At 38.6% G+C, this 17,735-nt stretch overlaps 1 protein-coding gene across 3 annotated transcripts in view; it reads right to left on the bottom strand.

The window, feature by feature from the left end:
- Positions 1-1,135: 1,135 nt before the first annotated feature.
- ALS2 (alsin Rho guanine nucleotide exchange factor ALS2) overlaps positions 1,136-17,735 on the bottom strand; it is a 47,247-nt gene continuing 30,647 nt past the window's right edge. For all 3 annotated transcript variants that reach the window (XM_063340604.1, XM_063340606.1, XM_063340607.1), the window contains 15 exons: positions 15,959-16,057; positions 15,209-15,373; positions 12,706-12,817; positions 12,326-12,403; positions 12,071-12,204; positions 9,767-9,934; positions 9,371-9,488; positions 8,652-8,809; positions 7,807-7,929; positions 6,599-6,775; positions 6,152-6,197; positions 4,467-4,528; positions 3,716-3,865; positions 3,325-3,421; positions 1,136-2,415 (listed from right to left, as the gene is read on the bottom strand). In XM_063340604.1, the coding sequence (XP_063196674.1) occupies positions 2,377-2,415; positions 3,325-3,421; positions 3,716-3,865; positions 4,467-4,528; positions 6,152-6,197; positions 6,599-6,775; positions 7,807-7,929; positions 8,652-8,809; positions 9,371-9,488; positions 9,767-9,934; positions 12,071-12,204; positions 12,326-12,403; positions 12,706-12,817; positions 15,209-15,373; positions 15,959-16,057 (1,726 nt within the window). In that variant the 3' untranslated portion in view covers positions 1,136-2,376. The remainder of the gene's footprint in view (positions 2,416-3,324; positions 3,422-3,715; positions 3,866-4,466; positions 4,529-6,151; positions 6,198-6,598; positions 6,776-7,806; positions 7,930-8,651; positions 8,810-9,370; positions 9,489-9,766; positions 9,935-12,070; positions 12,205-12,325; positions 12,404-12,705; positions 12,818-15,208; positions 15,374-15,958; positions 16,058-17,735) is intronic.

Here is a 17,735-nt window from a genome sequence, read left to right as displayed (position 1 = left end):
GTGGAGGGAAGGGATGCCGTCCAGACAGACCTGGACAGGCTTGAGAGGTGGGCCCATGCAAACCTCATGGAGCTCAACAAGGCCAAGGTCCTGCAAGTGGGTTGGTGCAAGCCCAAGCACAAATACAGGCTGGGAGGAGAATGGATTGAGAGCAGCCCTGAGGAGAAGGACTTGGGGATCTTGGCTGATGAGAAGCTCAACATGACCTGGCACTGTGCACTCGCAGCCCAGAAAGCCAACTGCATCCTGGGCTGCATCAAAAGAAGCGTGGCCAGCAGGTCATGGGAGGTGATTCTGCCCCTCTGCTCTGGTGAGACCCCACCTGGAGTACTGCATCCAGCTCTGGAGCCCCCAACATAAGGAGGACATGGACCTGTCGGGAACAGGTCCAGAGGAGGGCCACAAAGATGGTCAGAGGGCTGGAGCACCTCTGCTATGAGGACAGGCTGAGAGAGTTGGGGTTGTTCAGCCTGGAGAAGAGAAGGCTCCAGGGACACCTCACAGCAGCCTTCTGGTACCTGAAGGGGGCCTACAGGAAGGATGGGGAGGGACTCTTTATGACAGAGTGTAGCGATAGGACGAGGGGTAACAGTTTTAAACTGAAGGAGGGGAGATTTAGATTAGATATTAGGAAGAAATTCTGGTGAGGCACTGGAACAGGTTGCCCAGAGAAGCTGTGGGTGCCCCATTCCTGGAGGTGTTCAAGGCCAGGCTGGATGGGGCTTTGAGCAGCCTGGTCTCGTGGGAGGTGTCCCTGCCCAGGGCAGGGGGGATGGACCTAGATGATCTTTAAGGTCCCTTCCACCTCTAACCATTCTATGAATTCCTGCCTTATTCTTCGTTATACTCCCCAGCATTAGTTGTACTTTTTTCCCCTCCTTCTCAAATTAACTTCTTGTTATAGCTTCCCTTTTATTCATACTATTGCTTCTCTCTCCTGAAATTATTCAGTGTAATTTAAAAAATTTAAAAAATAAGCTAACAAAAATTGTTTGCAAACACAAAGTCTCTTATCTCTGTTTTCTATTCTCTCTACAGTCTGTTGTGAGTATAACAAGTACAGCAAGTTTTAAACCATCTTGTTGCCAGAATTACTTTCCCCTTCTCTGATAAAGCTAAAAACAATTTCAGAAAGACCAGTCTTTTTTCCTTTATTATGAAAATTGCTACATTACAGTCACTGTTTAAAACAGTATTTTGACATATGGTTTCTTTCCATTTAGGTGCCGATACACAAGCCATGATTACTATTTCAAAAATATTAGCATTATCTATAGTAGTTTGATGTAACTTAAGCCGTTATAACATTCTATAGTCTGTTTCTCCCTCCCCCTTTTTTGAGTCAGCCATGGTAAAGAACAGCACCTACAATACCCAAATTATCCATGAGTGTTATTGATATAAATAAAGTTAACCATAAACCACAGAAGAACACACACACGAAAATCCTCCAGGGAAATTACTTGTTCTCTACATGATCAAAAATACAACAAGGTTAGTTTTTTTTCACTCGGACAATAAGTTCACAGGCAAAAGTCCCAAACCTGATTCATTGTCAGCTTGTTCAAGAGCACATTCCCCCTTCTCCTGTCACATGGGCTTCCAGAGAAAGTGCCTGTCCTCAGACCTCAGGGCAGTGCAACTGAACACTACAGATTTTGAGCATTTAATTCAGTGCCAAAATGTGAAGCGTCAGTGCCATTTATTTACTTCATAAACAGAAAGAATGGTGACTGCCTTTATATTTATAATTCTAGTAAACAGGGAAGCCCACAACAGTGTGATTATTTCCACAGCAGCACATTAATACTGCATTCAGCAATTCTGTTCAACAAAGACGCCTCAAAACCTTTACAGCCAAACACACTACAGGTTACCCATTATAAATACAAACAATTTTCTATTTTTTAAATAAACAAACATAATAGCTTAATTCAGGAAGACTGAATGGTTCTGTGGTGCAATTAATTCTCTTTAAATGTCTCTGTTGACAAACCAGGAATAATAAAAACAAACCCACTGCTTTAGAAGCCATGCGGTCCAGACTTTCACATGTACTTTATGTAGATGCCATGCCTTTTTGCAGCATTTTTAACTGGAAAGTAGTAAATAATCTTTCTGTTAGAATAGGAAATTATTTCTTCTTGGCAAATACTTGACAAACCAAGTCTCTTGCTTCATCACCACTTTGTAGATAGCTGCTGGATGCAGTTTTCCAATCTTAAAACTGTCAGTTCAGAAGAAACTGAGTATTTTCATCCGTAACAACAGACCTGTAATAGAGTATTTTCTAAGTGCCATTTCAGGGAAGAAAGTGGGTATTAGTGAAGTTCCACTGAGTAGATTATCCCGCAGAGCCAGGTCATAAACGATGGTCTAGGTAAGCTTTTCATGTTGAATCTGGTAGTAACATGCCTGAATTAAAACAAAGTTCAGTTTAGCACACATACCAGTTCTCAGCAAGGTGATAAAGCATCATACAGAAAAAAGGTTGATTTTTTTTTTTTCCTGTCCAAGAAAACAGGCTAGGCTTTCTACAAGCAGTGATGGTACAGTGACACTCAACACATGAGAGCCTTCTGATATGTGAACTAGCAAAAACAACAACAGGAGATTTTATGTCAAATTTTTACAAATTATGTCCACCTCTTAATGAAGCAAGACAGCGTGATTTGGCACACTGAATAGTCTTTTTTTGCCCTTAGACAGAAGGGCTCAAAAAAGAAAGCATTTTCTTCCAGGATAAGGATGCAGGGATCAAGCATTTCAAAAGCACTCAGACTGAAAAAGCAAAGGTTTCTACCATCTGGATAAATACCCTGACCTGCTGCTTGATAGCTCTTCACTCCTTAATGCTAGTTCAAATATGCATTGGGTCAGCCATGACCAGAAACTTAATATAAATGTCTCTGACAACACTTGCACTCATGGAAAATAAGATTCTGCTTCTACTACATAGGTTCTTTGATAAATTTTAACCAACTCAAACCTTCCCTTTCTGCAGCACTATACAAACAGCAGCTATGAAAAAACCTCTGCACCCAGCTATTTCCAGTTTGCACAGGCAGAAAATACAATCATGTTCACCTGGCAGCTCAGTTTGAGATTTTTAAGTTTCAGGTTATCAGCCTCCCTCCAAAAAAACCCCACAGAAAAGCTCCACACAACTCTAAGTTTCCTTGCTCATCCTAGGTAGAAACTTCAATAAAAGCGTCAAAGTAGTTACAAACTGATGTTCACACAATTGTCCTAATCTGATCATCACTGCCCAAAGCTGATCGATTTCCAAAGAAAGCTTTTAATAACACTGAAAAATTTTCATACCTTCAAGGTAGTGAACATGATTCCTTGCTCCCCATGCTGCAGATAAGGATCCATCAGGTCTTCAATTAAGTGCACCTCAGACCCCAAATTCCTTATCCTGTCACATGGGGGAAAGAGAAAGAAAACAGGTGAGAAAAAGATACCATTATAATGGTTTTGCTTTCTGTACACGGCGTTATGCAAAACCCATGCTTTTCCCTAACCTCATTCCAACGTCACAGCCATTTCACAGGTTACTGTTCAAACATTTTTCAGGCCAAAGCAAACAGGCAAAACAGAAAGTTTAGTAAGTTACAAAAAGCCAGCAACGAGAAGCAGGAGCGTTTAATGAGGTAAACGCGCTCATACTGCCTATGCTCAGCTTATGAGTGATGCCACTCATAGTGCCTACCTGGCTCGTAGCACCACATAGAGAAAAACAGGAAATAAGTCATCCATGGACCACAGGAAATCTTCCTGAAGAGTCTCAAGAACATTCTGAGAAATCTCTTCGAAAGTCTGCTGGATCACCTTCAACTTGTCAGCTGGGGTAAATGTGGTACTGTTTGGAGAGCAAGAGCAAACCCGGATAACAATAACAAGTTACATATCTGCTTTTTGCTGTGACATTTTGAAGACAATTTGCTCGTTAGTGTGTCCCCCTGCCCAAGAAGATAAGCCAGGTTGTTCACACCACAACAAGGCACGCTACTGCAAGCGCGACTGTCTTCACAGTTTTAAGATGTTTTAACACAGTGGTAAAGGGGGAAAAATTCCTTTCTAAAACCCTTTTAATTTCTACTTATATTCTTACTGCAGAATTCCTTATGTCAGCTAACAGACACAGAAAAGATCCCCATACACAGGCCATTTTGCCGTAACTGTTTAGAAATTCACATGCATATTTGATTAACCATCCTCACACTTTTGATTCTAAATAGTGTCCTATGGACCCATCTCTCAGCCACATCTGTGAGGCTGTATTTCATTCCTCTTTGGGAGAATTTGCTGATGTTTTTAGTAGGAACTCGGAAACTTCTTGGTGACTTCTCTTACGAAGGTGAACAATGAAAATGTGACAGGTAAAGGATTATAATCAAGTAAACAAGATGCAACTATAGCAGGAACAGTAAAACACTAAAAGACAAATTTCAGAGAGTTACCTGATTTGCTGTAAACATTCAACTGCAGAGGCAAAGCAGGCATCTTTTGTATTTGATGATACCTGTGTAATCACAAGAGGATTCATCTGCAGGTTTAACAACCTCGCTACGCAGCAGCAGCAGAAAGGCAGTGTATCATGCAACACTGGCATAAAAGACTTTTCTTTCCAGTTTTCCAGTGCAAAGAAGTGTGCTTAGATGCAAAAGTAATCTAGGAAATCGGCCTACATATAATTTGTATGAGTTTCACTTAAAATTCAGAAAAGCCTGTACTGAATTCCTCAGTATGTTATGAGAATCAGTGAGGGGTCTGGATATCTTCCAGGTCAAGTAAAACTAAGAATCGTTAAATCTTAATGGTTAACAATCAAGAGGGAACCGTAAGACTGAAATGGCTGAAACCTAGAAAAGTCATAGCCGTCAATAATCAGAGACCCAGGTTTGGAGCAAACAGAAAAGAACAAATATTTAGCTCTTAATACACAACTGAGCCCAAGTCTTTCTGAATGGAGCAGGTGGATCCACAGAAATGAGGAAACTGGACAGATGAAAGAAACAGATAAACATTATGTCTTGGCTAAAAAAATCTGTTTAATTGAAAGAATGACCCAGCAAATAAGGGAAATGGCTGCAGAGAGCATCATACACTGCATAATTCAGAGAAGACACATGCCACATAGTACTTCACAGTGGAGGGGCTCTACCCTATAATCAAAGAAACCAGTTGGAAGTATGAAGGATTCAGACAGCTGTTAAGAATTTTGCCCAGTACTTGAAAATACAGAAGATCTGAAGTAACTCAAGAAACATTATTGCTGGATTTTCTAACATTTGAAGTCTGAGTGGAGGTTTGTATCATGTAAATCATTTGAATCTTCAACCTCATGATTTGGGAAAAAGGAGACTTGTCTTGCTGGGGACCCATGGCCTTAGGGGTGGGGTTCAGCAGCAGCTTTGGTTACGATTACAACCTTGTAACCCTCAATCTCTATCACGGAATATCAGCTTGTCCATGTGCAGCAACTACTGTGATGAAAGCCACGCTTCCGACTATTACAGACTTTGCACAAGCCACAGTTATAAGCAGGGAAGAGGTGATTGTAAGGCAGGAGTATCTAAATAACTCGAAGAAATTGAAAGTTTCAAAAAAGTGTACTCATTCATAAACAGACATGATTTAAAGTATACTGTAAACATTCAGATTGTTCAAAGTTATGATTATTAAACCACTATTACTGGAGCACAGAGACTGAGTGCTACACTATTACCATCCAAGACCAGTGTTCAGCCACTTTCAGCAAGATAATGATTAAGAATAAAAACTATACAATTATTCTCCTAATCAGAAAGTACACAATGCTATGACCCTCTTAAGCAACCAGCTTGAAAATTTCCTTGGTAGACTTTTATTCTCCCACTGTCATAATTGGAGACCAAGCAAATGTCCTTCTGAATTAGAATTCATTACAGAGTAAGACAGCAAGTGACAAAGCTGGACTGACAGCTATTGTAAGAAATCACTAATGTAGCTTTTAATTAGCTGGCAGATTTTAGGGAAACAAGATAGTATAGCATCTCTTAAGCAAAAAGCCTGGTCAAAAATTCTTTGACCGTTTCTTCATGATTTCAGCTTCTTGAAAGAAGCACTGGGCAAAGTATACTAAGTAAAGGCCCAATGAACATACCTTTCTACTCTCTCCAAGGATGGATACAGTTCCTGGCCAAAATTTCCTGGAAGAAACCCAACATAAGTCTATTGAGAGAGCAGAGCCTTAACTTCACTTTCATAAAGTGAAAAATGCTTTATCATGTTCTTCTATGAGATACAGCAGCTTTTTCTACAGGATCAACTACATCTAGCACAAATAGCTGGAAAACAGCCTAGTTTGAAATGCCTCACTCTGGTTTTTGTACCAATGCCAATCTTTTTTTCCTCCGCCCCCCCCTCCCCCTTTTTGGAAGAGGGAAGTTTTGATTCACTCTCTCAACCATACTAGCGAGCTCAAAGATATGTTTGGATGCATTTTAATCAAAGAAAAGCACTTTAGACAATAGGGGTTTTTTAGCTGCTTTATCTAATTACATGCCATAATCTTTTTCTAAGTTGTGTTTTATTGTTGAAGCATACTCACGCTTGCACTCCAAGAAAACTTAGAAGAGCCATATCAGTTTGTTTGTTTAAACGTAAAACACATTCCCAGTAAATATCTTCCTCACGCTCGTTGTCTAAGGCATACAACATAAATAGAGGAGGATAGAGTCGTGGCAGTAATACAGGGAGCAGCAAGCCAAAACTGGTCACCACATAGCTATTAAAAAAAAAAAAGAGAGGGGGTGGTTTGAAGAGGAAGACATTTTAAAAACCTGTCTATAAAAATTGAATAAAAAAGAAATCATTGGAACAAAACTTTAATTTAGCATAAGCCTGTTCTATGAGGGAGAATAATAATAAAGTAAGTACAAATCCATCAAACAGCATCTGTGCTAAGAAATATTTAGGAGTAATTTTCCTTTACAATCCACATACAAGTGGGTTTGGGGCAGGGGTTGTGGTACAGGCTTTTTGTAGTTTATGTGTTTTAAACAGAAGGTTAACGTTCTTCCTTGTATAATGTAAAAGCTGAATGCTGTACTATATTATAGTTCAAGTTTTACTTGTATCTTCATGCTAATCATTTAGCCCCCATTCTGAGCCACTCTGCTGACAGCTGAGCTTTATCTTCAAAGCACAAGCTAGAAAAAAGGCTAAAACCCATGAAGTTACCTGACCTATCTCCACACACTGCCGGCTTCACAAAGTCGGCAGTTGCTTGGCATCAAGCTATAATCCTAATAGGGAAAGCTGAACTCAAGGTGCCTCCTAATACCATCTGCGCAGGCCACCGGAGCCTGTCTCAGAAGGATCTCTCTACTGGTCCCTCTTCCTTGTTTTGACCACACCTGAGGCTGCTGCGGACAGGACAATGATGGACTCAGGGGTGAGCTCCATGTGACTGTCTATTTGCAGTACACGTGCACCAGATCTGCATTACTGCCGTGCTCATATGCCAAACAGTTTTCTGAAGCCCAGGCCCAAGCCTGAACTTGTTTACCCACAACAGACAAAAGCAAGTCTGGGTTAAAGTAACGAATCATTGCATGGAACAGGGATGAAATGCTTATTGCAACCATCATGTGGAAGTTTGCTTATCAGAATCTGTCATCAGAACCAAAGGAAAAAAAAATAATCTGCTTATATCCATCAGTTAAACACCTGCTTATCTTTCATACCCCACCCAAGAAAAAACTCAACAGAAATAAAATGAAGCCTTCCTTAGTTCAGTTTTTTTCCTTCATGTACCCCGGCTCAGGAGATTCTGATCTGGAGTCAGATTTCCCACTGCAAAATGATCGCCTTCCCTTTGTCTCTGTTGCCAGAAATGGAATTGTGCTGCCCTCTTCCGGAAGATCAGGAAACAAGAACCTAAATGGCAATACACATAAATAACATATGATTTCATTTCATGCAGTTTCTACAAGTCACAGCATTAGAAGGCAAGATTGGAGAGAAAAGAAAAGTCAGCTGAAATAATACACGGTGGACTAAGACAGCATAGCTGACAGATGTACAATACGATCTACCTGAAGGGAAGCTTATGAAGGCCAATTCCTCCAAAGCCAAAGATACCCTTCCTACCTTGACATCACTTCCCTCCAGACAAGGCTTCTAATGGTTAACAATTTGGAGTACTCCTGCTTTCAGATTGGCAGGACTCAATTAAAGCTGTAATTGCTCTCAAGAATCTATGCAAATACTTCATAAGAACATTGCTCATCCGTGTTGGTAAGAACTTCAATGGAATACACTGGGAGTCCCCGTCCTTGCTATTATTCTACACCCTTTGAACACCGCCTTTGCACAGCATGGATACCCAGAGACACTAAATTGGAAATTCACATCGAAGGCGAGCTTCTTACAGCCATATTTTAAAGTACAATGTAAGATGCGTGGTGAAGATTTTAATTTTTCTATTTTGACAGAATATTCAAGGACTCCTTAAAAAGGTTAAGGAAATAAAAGCAATTCCCAAAACAGAGTAAAGATACTAGTGCACTTGGACTGCATAAATACTAGACAGTTTCAGTAGATGAGACATCTTTAATTAACCCAGCAGTAGTTTGACTTGAAAAGTAAAGTCTCCTTACCTAACCAACTGGAAGATGCGTTTGAGGTAGGACTTTATCTCTCTTACAGCCTCCTGCAGTAATCGTCGATTAGCTCCTACTCCAACATAAGTCATTCTGTAGACGGCTACTAGTGTTTCCACCAGCTTGCCCAATGGATGGAGAGGAGTATCACAAGCCTGAGGTGAAAGTTATTAATTGGTCAGTCAGATAGGTCAATGTCAGACATACACAAAAAAATGGAATTCAAGAGAGATGGGTCAGAGATCCAACAACAGGCTTTGAAAAAAAATATTACAAATACATCAAAAAGTGAGCTATATTAACAAATTGCCATTTGGATTATAAAATCTATGTATTAGCTGCATACGGCTCAGAGGAGTCAAACAGTACAAGAACTTGCACTACTACTAAGACAAGTCATCTGTCCAGTACTATTAAAATCAACAAGCAATAATTGGTAAGTATTTCAAGATGCTTTGCTGTGATCCAGTGTATACGAACTAAAGCAGTAACTAAGCAGAAACTGACTGTAAGGCAGTATCCATTAGGTATATAATGATTCTGGTCTTACCTGTGGATTTTAATTCAATAGATTAGTAAATTATGAGCAAATATGAACGATTACAACATGGATTATAAGAACGCAAATACGGAAGGAATTAAGGAAAGCTATTACAAAGTGACATTGATATCATACCTTACCAACAAGCTATGTGAGCATTTGAGAGTGACAATACCTTTATCAAATATTTTTTTATATTTTCATATTTTTCCAGGGTGAAGGCACCAATGTGTTGTGGAATGAACTCCAAACTTTCCAGTGTCTGAGTATGCGAGCGGCTCAATAATTCTGGACTGTAGTTATAAAAAGGACAAAGACATTGTACAGATTATTTATTAAGACATACAGTAGGAAAAAAACTTGATGCTAACAACTTAACTAACTCTAGATATCAGTATGTTGCCAAACGGGTTTATAGTGCAGAGTATTACGAGTTCTGATTTTGTTTAGGATTTGTTGTTGTTTTAACTGAACTTTTACAGTTAGAGTTACTAGTCTAGAGTAGAGTGAGATTCCAGGTTCTTTCTCAATACTTTCTTCATCTTGCTGACGACATTGTCTGGGAACCAACCTGTCTCTGTGTTGCCGTCGGTTGGTGGTCAGAGCCACCGCAATGTTGTCCCAAGCCTTCCATCTGTCCCCCTGGCCCGGGGTCTCACAACCTAGCTGGTTCCAGCACTCTTCAAATACTGCCTTCCATTTCTCATCAGGAGGCACTGCCAGGATCCCCAGTTTCCGCCTAATAAAATGACCCGTTAGTCAAAAATCGAACAGTCATGAAACAACACATTCAACTCTGAAAACCACCCATGGCTTATATCAATCTAATCTCTCATCCTATTTTACCAAAAGCTGATATACTTAACAGTCTCTACTGTGAATCAAGTTTATCACTATGAATAAATCTAGAATCTATTTTATTAACGCCTTGACTTTCAAAACCTTTTAAAAAAGAACTTACAAAAAGTTGTACTGATCCTTAAATTTTTCTTCCTTGCTAACTAACATACATTAATCCATGTAAAATATTATGATGTCACAAGATTAAAATGTTTTTAATACCTACATGTGGTAACAACTATGAACCTTATTACATTAGACAAGTCAGTCTTACTCTTTTTGTAGTATTCCAAGAAACGTATTTGTTTAAACACAAAAAGGACTGGTTTGATTTCCAAGAAAACAGAACATATTGCACTTAACTGGGCTTATCTTCACCACTGGTATTCATTCAGAAGGCTCAGGACACATTCATATAACAAATACATAGTGCGAAAATGCCCCAAATATCTCACTCTCCTGGAATGTACAAATAGCATAGCTACACAGTAAATACCAAGAATGGATATATAGCTTCTGTCCCTGAAGTAGAAACTACCTCTGATGTTGCATGCCATGTTTGGGATGTACTAGTAGAGAGTAAAACCAGCTCAGGCATCTTTTCACTGACAGCCAGTGCTCAGGCATCCTCTATAGCCAAAAGGAAAACCAAGAACTGTCGTCCTCCCCACGTATATACAGATGTCTCAGACATATAACAAAATTTGGGGCTTTGAAAAGATTTCATAAAGCAAATAAATGCTGTCAGGGTTAACAATTCTATCTTGATTTAAATCAAGTGTCAGAAATTGTCAGACCTTTCATTAATATTTTTCCACCATGTTTGAGATGAGCGCTAGCAACACTGATATTTCCCCATGTTTCCAATTTCACAAAGCAGAAAAAGTAGGCTCTAAGCCTTTTCACAAATTTTACCAGAAGATTTTCAACTTCAAGAGAGCCTGAAAAGGGTAGATGAAACCCTTATTTCACAAGCAATCTTCACAAATACGTACATACATTTATTCATAGACTCCCTACTGGGGTAAAAAGCAGACAGCTGCTAAGGTTGCAAGTGTTCAGTTCAGCAGGGAGGCCTGCTTAACTTTACATCCTGTTGTAGGTGTCAGCACTGTCAAAGCAAATTACCAGTGAATGCTTCAGGAAGCATACTAAGAAGTAATCTAGGTAAAAACATTAGAGCTGTGTTTCCCATTTTAATCTGAAATTTGAGAGTATGCTTCAAAGATACTGAATCCTGTACAAGAATTACTACTATTGTAAATCGGTATATAGTGCTACCAAATAGTGAAATTTCACTAACTCATTAAATTTACTTAAGTTTCTTCTACTCAAAGATATCTCAATTATGACTTAAATAAAACAAATATGTTTTTTCCTCCCAGAGATAATTACGCAAATTGACCCAATGCATCTGCTATAAATAAGGTTATATGGGTACTTTTCAACATTATCTTTGCCAAGGTGTTGAAATGCTCTCTTTTGCCATTCAGCAGATTTTTCTACTATTTTCTTATGAATTGTTTGGAAGAGGTGTGATAACTAGCTAATTCTGTCCAAAGGTACTCCTACTGGCATTATTAAATGACACATTAAAGGAATTAATTTACCAACAGAATAACTGGCAGAAGGCAGGGAGGTCTGCGATTTGACTTTATCACTCAAATGTAACTCAGTCCTCCTCCGCATCTCAAACGTCATCAGCAGCTGAGAACTCAGGTTCTAATAGTCAGATATAAATACAAAAATCTGAGACTGCTACAGGACAGTAGCAGCATGTCAGCTATCCTGGAATTTCATGCTGTTACTTGCATATTCGAGTAGTAGTTAAAGCAAGAACAGCCATAAAGAAGATTTTTATCTTATTTTTTTTTCCTATGCAGGAGGGAAGAGAAATGAAAAAGAAAAAAATACTTTCAAAATCTCACTGTTTCTTTGGAAAAAGTATTTTTAACTGGCCTTTGAAAAAAGACAATAGTTATGTTCCGAAGTATTATTGAACCATATGAGAAATTATTTCTTATTCAACACTCACAATGCTTTAGGTTTGTCCTTCTCATTCTCATACAAGCTAGGTTTGAAGTAGGTTCCTGTGATTTTTATCCCAGATCCCCATTCTCCACTGAAGATACCTTCAATATAATCTCCATTTGGCAAGGTCAGCGTTCCCTTAAGAGAAGATAGTAAAAAATTTTAAACTGAAATCCATTGGGAACCAAATTACAAGGAAAGAGACTCTTTTTTTTTTTTTAGATGTGAAGAGTTTACAAGCAACAACTGTAATACCAACCTTTCCACTCAGGGTCCAGTTATCTGAAAATTCCCCTTCATAGACTGTATCATCCTCAGAAAGCAGAATTCCAGTCCCCTATAAAGAGAATCATAAAGAACACAAAACAGTAATTATAACAGAAGGCCAGACCGTAGATTTAAAGATACACTGAAAAACCTGCTACTAATTCTTAGCTAATAATAATTTTTTTTAAAAGCAGTTTCTGAAGTAGTCCTAGGTGAAACAGAGCAGGGATTATAAAGACAGTTTAAAAAGCCAGGACAACAGGAGGTTAGAAGAACAGAGGGTTTACACAGCCTAAGGTACACTCAATCTACCCCAGGAAGCTACCACACTTAGAGGCAAAGTCACTATAGCAGAGTCTGGTGTCAACTCACCATCATTTTGTTGGTGCTGAAGGCTCCTTCGTAATACAGTCCAAACTGAGTAACCACAACACCATTGCCTTGGCAAAGATCGTCTTGCCACATTCCCATATACTTTTCTCCTCTGAAGAAAAATGAAATAGGAAGAATATAGTCCAAGTAGTACATTTATATCCTTTCTTTGGCTTTGCTGCAATATTTGACCATTACAGATACCATTAGGAAAAGAGTTATAGAGCACTTGCTTCAGGTCTGTCAATCTAGTTTCATAGAAATAATCTTTTTGATAGAAATAAGCCATAATGAACTTCCTTTCACAATTCACATTACAAATTGGCCACATCCAAGCAAACTGTTCCTGATAATCTGAAACAATGCTGAAACCTAGTTAAGACCAATTCCTATCCAAAGGAACCCGAGCAGTAGCTGTAGCACATAAGAAACAGGGAAACTTGTTAGCTGATCTGCACCAGCTTTATCTAAGATGTAAATTGCATATGAAAGGATGAAAGGGGATCTTTGGCTTCATCAGACATCTGATGTATTTAATAGTTTAGAACAGAGGTAAGAAACTTATTTTAGGCTTTTTTTTTTTTTTGCTAAAGCTTTTAATTTCTTTAGCTAAACTCAGATGACTCAAATTGAGAGGATAATAACTGAAAGAAACCAAACTGTTCTACTTGGGGGATAGGAAGGAGACCTATGAAGTCATACATGACATTCTGAAAACATTAGAGTGCAAAAATTGTAAAGAAACAGATCATGTTGTTGAAAGTTTCTGGATAATAGCCAAACAAAGATCATACCACAAAAAAATTATTAGACAATTAAAGCTTTCTCCTAAGTAAACATCAGCCTCTTTAAGACTACTATTTAAAATACTTTTTTGTGAGTCTAAGTCCACAGAGGTCAGGCTAGAGTGCTTTAAACCAAGTGCAAGTATCAAATATTTTGAAACTATTTTCCCAGTTTTTCTGAAAAAGAACATGATGTTTTCACCATACAAGTAATAAAAAAAATCCCTTTAACTTGTCAAGGACTTTTTTGTTTTCTTTTAGAGGGAAACTAGCATTTCATTTATTAGAACTCTGCTTATTACACAGCGTTTTCCTTCTAGTACCTAAGAGAAATTATGGTCATAGTAAAGAGAGCAAGCCCAGCCATTAGTCTAAATTCAGGGGTATCTTCCAGCTGATGGACCCATAACCTAGCAGGATGCTGGTCTGATTCTTCATACCAGCTACAGGGGACTCTGGTGGGTGAAGCGTTCTTGAAGAGACAGATGCACCATACTCAGTTACCAGGATGGAAACATAACAGTAAAGTCACATTTGCTCAAATAACTTGTTTGGAAATAACAACAGCAAGTTATAAAGAATGTCTGCAGCTATTCCTTATTTGTCTGGGATGAAGAATAAGACGTGAAGAAAATGAATCCTTAGGCCACAAACGTATGTACATATCCTTCCCTAAGATCAGAAAGAAAACTACCATGACGGCAGCTCACTCATATTTGAGTAACTCTGGAATAGAAAGTAAATGTCACACTCCTCCCCAACCATGAATGCCACTGCCTTTACAAACGTTGGAGGTGAGAGGATCTGTGAGGAGAGCTGCCATCTCTTTAGTTTGTCCTAGGTAAATAAATTAATAAAGTATGTGGTGACATGCTGACACTAGAGTATAACAACCACCACCACTGAGCAAGACAAGATGCAAAACCTACATCAGGAAATACCTAGAGATGCTACAGTAGCTCTGTTTCAGAAAAATATCTGCATACACACTCCCAAACACACACCCCCTTCACCTCCAGACTTTTTACTATTCTCCTTTATAAGTGGGATTTCAGTTCAGTTAAACCAAACCCAGTTTTCTTGGGCTCTCGACAAAAGCTCTCTTTTTCAGGAAAAAACAGCATAAAATCGGTGACTGAAAAAAACCACTGCTCTGTGCTCAGACAGGATTTATTTAGTGCACATATCTAGCACAGTGCTGTTTCTGAGACCATCATTTTGCTAATCTGCCCTGAGAGAAAGCATCTTCCCTCCGCCACATTTACAGAATAAGTCAATGGAAAACATGAGCACGAGCTGAAATTTAGCTAGTCCTGTATAGCTGATCACTGAACAACGCAGCCTCATAAGCCTGAGATGAAAGAATACTCCCCACATGACATTCATAAAACTTTGAGCACTCGCACAACAAGATACCTCAATAACATACCATATTCAGTGCTAGTTTTCAGGCAGGAGTATGATAGGAAAGCAAGGAAGACAAAAAACAAAGCACAACAAAACCCCCCACATTTACTCCAGAAGCAGTACCAAAAAGCAGTCTCTAGACCCAATTCTTTAGATCATTAACCCAGAAAGCTTAGTATAAAGACAACAACAAAAAAAAAAAAAAGGAGGATATTCATTACTGCTGCTACTAACAGATCAAATCCTTTCCTGCTCTTTTTGCAATTGTACGTCATACCAGTGTCTAAGGATTTGTGGAACTGAAGCATTACCTTGTGATATCATCAAAAACTCCATAACCACTCTTCTTATCCATTGTCCACTGTCCAATGAACATACTGGGAGAGGAAGAGGTCAGCTTCCCACTGCGTAGCAGACCGTGCCCATGACGCATGTTATCCTGAAAACACCCTTCATAGACCTCACCAGTAGCATAGCTATAGCGAAAAAGAGAATAAGTAAGATTCCTATAATTGACTTTTCTGTTGTGGATTTGTGAGGGGATTTTTGGTTGGTTTTGGGTTTTTGGTTGGTTGTTTCGTTAGGTGTGGGTTTTGTTTTTATGTTGTTTTTTGGTTGTTTTTTTTTTCTTTAGAACAGATCAATCCTCTATTTTTCCTTCTAGGAATTACAACATTACAGCCACACCAAGCAGGAACTATAGTAAAAGTATCTCTGGGATAAAAGTGAGCCTTTATTACGCATCTTTTGATACTTTGTTGTTTTAAAGCTACTCTCTCCACAACAAGCAAGGCCATTTAGAGGTTATGTTTATTTCTCAGAATCCTCTATTATTGAAAGGTGTTAGCAACATTAGAATATTTATTAATAATAGAACACTGTACAAGTAAGCATTGTGAGCAATTCACCAAAAGCAAAGCAGAAAATAAGCCATGCTAACTATAATCACAAGTCTAAAATGTAACAAGCAAGCTACATACAGAGGCTTGGTAAGCAGCCTGCCAGAGCGTCAGCCCTGCTCTCCCTTCTGCAATGACAGCAATGCAAATGCTACATGTTACCTGTAGACTCCATGCCCACACATTTTGCCTTCCTTCCAGTACCCCACGTAATGGTCATCCTTATTCAATGCTTTGTTTGGCGCTCGGTATTCACCATACCTGTCAACGCACAGAAATGGAACGCAAGCAGCTATAATGCTAATACATTTCATTAAAAACAGCAGCAAGTACGTATCACAGACCCATTCTAAAATCAGAATGCTATACATAATTTTTAGCACATCTCTTCAACTACAGCAGTTACAGATACTTTTTTTATTATTATTCTAAAGAGAAAGCAGGAATTCCAGCATCACTAGGTCAATTTAATCTGTACTGCTTTTTTCCTGTTTGATTGTGGCATGTTGTTAAGTCTGCCTCTCTCTCACACTATAGCATTTTTCTCAGCTTTCTAAAGGCCACAAGTCTTCTCACATCCTAAGACTGCTTCTACCTTTGTTGTCTTCTTTAGGTCTTGATAATTCAAGCACACCTTTATTCCAGGGAAAGATGAGAACATAGATTGCTACAGAGAATATTTTTTTAAAAGATGCTAGCTTCCAATTATGCTCAAGCAGTGGCATAGAATTGTTCACAATTTAAGTATGCCTGAAAAGAACGAGACACACAACTTCTGTTTATTGATTTTAAACTTCTGAGGAGATTAAAATACAGTTATGGAGGTTTTCCCAAGAGCATGTCTACCCCAAGACGACATTGCTATTGTTAACTGTTGAGACTATAGCATGCATGCTGAAATACAAATATACGCATTTGGTAATCCTAGCAATTACAGCTAAATACCAATCCATTTATTTCTGGTGGGGATTTGTTTGCAATATTTCCAACAACTCTAAAATCACCAGTGTAGGTTACAAATGACCAAAGCGCTAATCTAGTTTTATAGTTTGACATTATACCAATAGCTAAGGTGCATTTTAAAAAGCTGCCTGCAGCTAGACTATATTTCAATTTCCCCTCCAACTCAGTACTTTGAAAACAGATTTGGAAACCAATAGGACTCTTCATATATTTTTATCCTGCCCAGTACCAACATGTCCGCTCACAAGATTCATACAAAAATGCCTTTGGAAAAAAGTTAACCTCTTAGCCTCAATAGCGCCCTAAGCAGATTCTTAGCAATGAAATCCATAGATTAATTCAAAGCTGTGTAATAAATTACAAAGTTACTTTCAAGTGGTCTTACTTGTTTCACCAGATAACTTTGTCATGTCTAGGACTTCCGTTCATCCTATTTTTAAACTCCTCTGTACTAGTTATCTCAATCATCAGGATCACATACTCTCATTAGTTTTATTTTAATCACCTAAACCCTGAAGTCTTGATTCAAGATTTTGTTGTCTCCTTCCTGAATTATTAAACCTTTGCTCTACCAGAAATACAGCAAGGAAAACATTAGAGAAGATGCATCATTACATTGTATGAAAGGCATTGTGTTTTCTAGAAAGATTAAAAAAACCCAAAACACAATAGCAGAGCTTTTGAAAGAGCACTGCAACACATAAATTTAATAGTTAACTCTATAGCAGAAAGTTGACTGCAGATTTGGCTTTCTCTGCTTAGGAGTTCACACCCACCCACCCAATCTTTCTTCTCAGCTGTTTTACCATTTCCTTCCTCCATCCTACAGCTGATTGCCCCAATTAGTTTCAGTTTTTATGAAAGAGCAAGTTTTTAATCACACAGTTGCAGAGTCTGTTGTGAAGACAACTAGTGTACCTCTGGATAAATGAGAGATTATCTGTATATCAACATACAGATATAATCTTGTTAACAC

Source organism: Chroicocephalus ridibundus, chromosome 7 (genome assembly GCF_963924245.1).
Source record: "Chroicocephalus ridibundus chromosome 7, bChrRid1.1, whole genome shotgun sequence".
In the NCBI taxonomy this organism is placed as follows: domain Eukaryota; kingdom Metazoa; phylum Chordata; class Aves; order Charadriiformes; family Laridae; genus Chroicocephalus; species Chroicocephalus ridibundus.
The sequence above is the reverse complement of the archived record's forward strand: the minus strand, read 5'-3'. Positions and strand labels throughout refer to the sequence as shown.